At 36.0% G+C, this 5,912-nt stretch overlaps 1 protein-coding gene across 1 annotated transcript; it reads left to right on the forward strand.

Annotated features, from left to right (window-relative positions):
* The first annotated feature begins 818 nt into the window (after positions 1–818).
* On the forward strand, positions 819–3,393 carry LOC111383594 (protein ACCELERATED CELL DEATH 6-like). The gene is made up of 9 exons (XM_023007709.1): positions 819–950; positions 1,238–1,283; positions 1,523–1,728; positions 1,774–1,956; positions 2,047–2,081; positions 2,164–2,286; positions 2,386–2,422; positions 2,534–3,094; positions 3,235–3,393. The coding sequence occupies exons 1-9, from the start codon at positions 819–821 to the stop codon at positions 3,391–3,393; spliced, it is 1,482 nt and encodes a 493-aa protein (XP_022863477.1).
* The last annotated feature ends 2,519 nt before the right edge of the window (positions 3,394–5,912 follow it).

Here is a 5,912-nt window from a genome sequence, read left to right on the forward strand (position 1 = left end):
AACCAATATCACAAGAATCAAGTAACAATATGACAGCGAATAACACAATATTTCAATTGTAAATTCGAGAGGGTGTTAGAATGCGCAAATCGAGCGAACCAATCTATTGGTTCGTATTTTAAGGAGAGATGCGAGTCTTTATCGATTTGAAGCCTCCAGTAACTGCCCTAAGTCATCCAACAGCTGCTGAAACACCAGGAAACACCACTGAGCCACCAACGAAAAAGTTTCTCCGTTTCCACTTTTTTGCCCAAGACTGTATCTGCTTCCAAAGTGCACCAAACTGAAATCCAACACCATCAGAAGGTCAGAAATTCATCAAGGAACAATTTGTCTTTTTTGACCTCCGGCCGAAAACTCCTCACGCGCCGCCCTTGTTCTCTGCGCATGGTCTCACGTGCCATCTCCACCGCCGACGCGTGTCCAACACGCGCTGCACCGAAATGTTCTGCTTGATGTTTGAAGTCTAGTGGTGGTCTCCGTTCGTCCACCAGATGTGTAGTTTTTCCAGAAAATGGGTTCAAAGTTTCTGCTCAACTTGTTTTCAAACAAAATCGAAACCCTTCGACTTCCAATCCGATTTTCATGTTGTTTTAACACTTTTTACCACTAGCCGAAGCTCTGATACCATTTGCAGAGTTTTAAGTGTAGAATACAAAAAATTATTACAACTACAATGCGGAATAATAAACTCTCAAAGTTTAAAATCGAACCAAAACCGACTCAAAGCTTCTTCAACACCACCAATGAAGTGTTCTTGATGTTGAGCTCAGATTTGTGCCATACCAGATCATGCACCGTCGTCCACGGGAATAGCAATGGATATACAGAGAAAGGATCCGCCGGAAGCCACCAAGAATTTCGCCGGAGTTATGGAAAGCTCCCACTTGGTTATCTCTCTATGCTCTCTCTCAAATGTTATGCCAAGTCCAAGTAGAGAGAATGAAGAGGTCTTGAAATTATAGAGCCAATTCATTTGAATTCAAAATTTAAATATTGTACTATGGTCTAGAGAGTGACAACACTAGTATAGGTAATTGACCACTAGATTAAATCCAACCATTGGATTTAATCTATGGTCCATATCACCCCATAACTAGCACAATCCAAGTCACATTCATTAGACCAATCAACTTGCACCAATACTATGTTGTGATCTACTTTTCAGTAAGTATTTAATTTTACAGTAGCAACTCTTTATTCTTGTAGAAGAATATGCTCTTGGAACTTAATATAGGCTGAAGGGAGTTGGACTCTGTCATGTGGCCTTGCTAATACTCGAGGTTAATTTTTAGTGTAGTCTTGGTCAATACTCTAATTTCCATAAAAACACGTTTTTGATTATATTTATCTTGATTTAGGAGTTGTTATGGAATTTTGATATTTTTTTCCAGGACTTGGATTTTGGTTTCATTATATGAATCAACCACTTATCATTCTAGTACATGCTTTTTCTGCATGAGAATTGCTTTATTGCACTCTAGCTAATGTCTAATGCTCACTCAAAATTTGATGAATGCAGGAATATCAGAAAAGTTGTTGGAAAAACATCCAACTCTAATGACAGAAGTAGATGATTTTGGAAGGAGTGCTCTCCATTATGCTGCACTACATCGATCCAATGAAGTAGCAGAGGAACTATTAATGGCTAATAAATCGATAGCATGCGTAGTTGCAGGAAAAGATAAAAATAAGACGGCTCTTCATATAGCAACTTGTGAGGGGAACGTAAAGATAATCAAAAAGATTTTAACATATTATCCTGATTGCTAGGAGATGGTTACTGGAGATGGCCAAAATATTCTACACCTTTCGGTGAAATTCAAACAAGAAGAAGCATTTAAATTTATCATGAAAAAATCATGGGTTGGCAACCTCATTAACCAAAAAGATGCTGAGGGAAACACACCTCTCCACGCATATGCTGCAACTCCTGATTTCTACAGCTGTGCTCTTGTAAACAATCCACAAGCAGAGGAACGCTATGAACAAGGAAAATAAGACGCCTCTTGATTTGATAACGTTTTCCGATGTTTATTTAAAAAGACAGGTGAAGATAATCTCCTTTCAATCCTTTTAAGGTTTATTCATTTTTTATTTTCTGAATGAAACAATTTGACTTTCACTTTATTTCTTATACAACACGGAAAAACAATTTGAAAGGTGCGAAAGGAGTGCGTTACTACTATCCTCTTATCATAATAATGTGCCAAGTCGAACTAGTGAGTTTTCTAAAATAAGTGATGCTCTAAATGAAATGACAGAGGACAAATACCTTCTTTTCCTGTAATTGGTTTTAGGACTAGCTTGTTTTGGGTAGGAAAAACTACAGTTTAGGACAGTATTAAAGAAGAGTTAAAATCTTGTCCATATTATGTGTACCAGACATGTCTTGATGGAAAATGAGGATACCAGAAGTCAAGTTTCCGTGTCTAACAATAGTGTCTACCATAGACAATGTCGCTCATGGATAATTTTTTTTCCAGTTTATCTTTTTGTCTCTGATTCAACTCCTTTGTTTGACAAAATGCAGGGAGCCGTAATGAAGGAATTAAAAGCAAATGGTGCTAAGCTAGTTGCCTCAAATGCAATGATTCTTGAAAATAGTTTGCTATTGATGATGAAGAAGCATTGTCCTAAAAATAAAAGAACGGTTCCAACAGATATTAGAAAAATAGGCGACACTCATATGGTAGTGGCTGCTCTCATAATAACAGTTGCATTTGCTACCGAATTTACTATTCCAGGTGGGTATGATGGAAATGATGGCCCAAACAAAGGCCTGGTAACTTTATCAAGAAAAGCTACTTTTAAAGCTTTCATTATAACGGATACATTAGCTATGGCTTGCTCTGCTTCGGCTGTTTTTCTCCACTTCTTTGCAGCAGCTGAAATTGACAAACGAAAGCTCATGAATCCGTATCTTGCTACTGCAATGCTTGTTATGGTTGCCATGGGGGTGATGGTAATTGCTTTCATGACTGGGTTATACGCGGTGTTAGAACATTCTCGAGAACTTGCAATCATAGAATGTGTCATTTGCAGCTTCTGCTTTCTTGTTTTCTACTACCCAATGAAAAGGGCATTTAGGAGTGTAAATTATTTGTAAGTTTATGCGAGTATTCTGTTTTATGCTTACTCCGTTGGGCATTTTTCATATCTTCATATTCATATTTAATTGCCAAAAGTACCCTAATCTGATAAAAGTTCTTAATTTTCCATTAAAATCCGTAGCATGATGTACTAAACCTGCTAGTTGCATTTGTTAAAATGTTGATTGTCAGTGTTAACTTCCAATTAAATGATAAGTTGCCGTGGAATCTGTTGGGATGTTCACTCTGTTATGAATACAAATTGTTCTTAAAGAAAGAAGAAAAAGATAGAAATGAGTAGAGAAAATTATTGGGTCCTCCCAAGAAAACTATAACCCTCCCAAATTACTGATTTTCGAGGAACCAGTACCCTCCCAATGACAACATAAAGTTGCAAAATAATCATCTAGGTACTATCATTGTCCGCTTAAAAATTTATTTCTTGTGTGAGCCTCAGTCTTTAAAACTCGTCTTTTAAGGCATTGATATACTGGCGCACAAGCTTCACATTGTCAAAGAATTAATGAGGCAGAGAGATACATAATTAGACCCAACTAGCGCTAATGTATCTGTTATTATGAAAACTTTAAAAAGTCTTTTCCAGATAAAATTGGCGAGCCTCGGTTCAGGCCCTCATTTATGCTGTACGACTTGCAATGTTGATATCCAGGAAAACAACCATAGTTATGAGAGCAGCTACTATCAAATGTTGTCGAATATTTTCTTATGTCTATTGAAGTGAACCTTTTTATCTCCTGCACTTCATCTGTGATTTTGTTCTATTATTGTTCATGAAATTATTTGTTTCGATTTAAAATTCACCACAAGTGTACAGTTCGTTAACAAAGTAGTAAAATTGACTATGAGTCCAAGTATCAATCCCACAAGGATTGAATTGGTTCAAATCAACCTATTATGACCTTAACCGAAACACGAAAGTAAAATTGATGTTTTGTACTTTAACTAAAAAGATTTAAACTTTGATGCAATTATGAATGAAAAATTATATTAAATGTAAAAAAAACTTGGATGCAATTTAACTCAAATTTATGAATTAATGAATTTACTAACGCATTAGGATCACGAATTTCCAGGCAATACCCGTTCAATTTTCAATCATGCAAATTTGACACGCAATTTCACAAAAGATAAATCAATATTCCTATTTTAATTTAGCAATCTCTCGCAAGCAATGCCAAACCTATCCCAATATATGATTCGACTATATTTCTATGACGAATACTAACATACCGAAATGCATTATAAATTCATGAATATCCATTAATTCACACAAGGTATAGAAGTATATTTATATCCCCTATCGGACCCTATGATGATTTATACTATGTCGAACATATTTTCCTTCTTTCGAATGCATAAAACAGGCCACCACAATCACATAATTACGTGCACAATAATCATATGGAAATAAAAACGTAATAAACCATTCAATTCCGGAATATGCGCTTAAAGATGTCAAATATCCAAATCAAAAATCAAACGTAGCATTACAAGGTTCATCGATCTCCTAGAAATGAAAAATCTAGCCTAACATGCTAAAAAGAAGAAAACATAAAAATAGTTGAAGAACGTCATCACCCGAATCCATCTTCAATCGAATCTTCACTTGCCGCGATGTTGTCCTCTTGTTCTCTCCTCGTTTCTCCTTCAAAATCTTTCAAAAATTTGTAAAAATGGTGCCCCCTTCGTTCTGGTCGAGTTTTTGTTTATCTAGAACCCTAAAAATATTGTTTCCATAAGAGTTTCGACGGAAAAAAGAAACTGCAATTTTACCCGAGAATTGCTCTATGCGACCGCATAGAGCAACTCTATGCGATCGCATAGAGTAAAAATTTTCTTGCATTTTAAGTTCAGTTTAGCTCTATGCGACCGCATAGAGGGTAGCACTATGCGGTCGCATAGTACTACCAAGTATGAAAGGTGTTCATTTTTGTCCTTCTACTTGAATCCTTCACTTCTTGACATCATTTCTTCATTTTTTTCATTCTATCATCCCAAGATATCATCAATTGGCAATTGGCTTAATCAATTTCTCGATTTGTTCATCGGGTCAACTTTTGGATAATTGCACCTTGCTCCCTGAACTTTTACTTTGCATCATTTTAGTCCCTTTTCGCATCTTTTTTCTGAATTTCACCATGTTCATCATTGTTCCCTACAATTCACAAATGTAACGAGATTAAATCATAATTCAATCATTTTGCTCGTTATTCAGTCATGTTTGTGACCTAAATAAGTGTGCAAAAACACACTTATCAAACCCCCCAAACTTGAGCTATTGTTTGTCCTCAAACAAGATAATGACTTAATTCTGAACAAACATGACTTAATATCCTGTTGTGGCTCAGGATTGGACTAAGTATTTAACTTTATGAAAATTTATCAGTGCAAACAAGACACCAACTTTTACCTGTTAAATGCAAATTGACGTGTGTGTGTAAATTCATGCCAACATATCAGGTTCATGATGAATTTGAGTCCCGACCCCAAGTGGTCAAATGTATCCTTACTCGCTCGAGAGATACACAACCCCCCAAACTTATTATTTTCACTCAATTATCACGGGGCTGTGTTTTAAAATTAGGAATTTATATAGCGGTAATCCTCACCCTCTCGTAGTTTAGAGTTAGCCTTATTATCACAAGTTTACATTTCAAAAAGTGAAGATTCTCCTAAGTTTGATTGCTTCGACACTCAAGATTAAACTAAGTTACTTGCCTCGCCTTAGAGGTATAGTGTCTTTAACCAAATGTCTAAGGACTTTTCATCATGTTATTGTCTATCTTTTGTTTTTCTGAC

This window comes from Olea europaea, unplaced genomic scaffold, assembly GCF_002742605.1.
Source record: "Olea europaea var. sylvestris unplaced genomic scaffold, O_europaea_v1 scaffold272, whole genome shotgun sequence".
In the NCBI taxonomy this organism is placed as follows: domain Eukaryota; kingdom Viridiplantae; phylum Streptophyta; class Magnoliopsida; order Lamiales; family Oleaceae; genus Olea; species Olea europaea.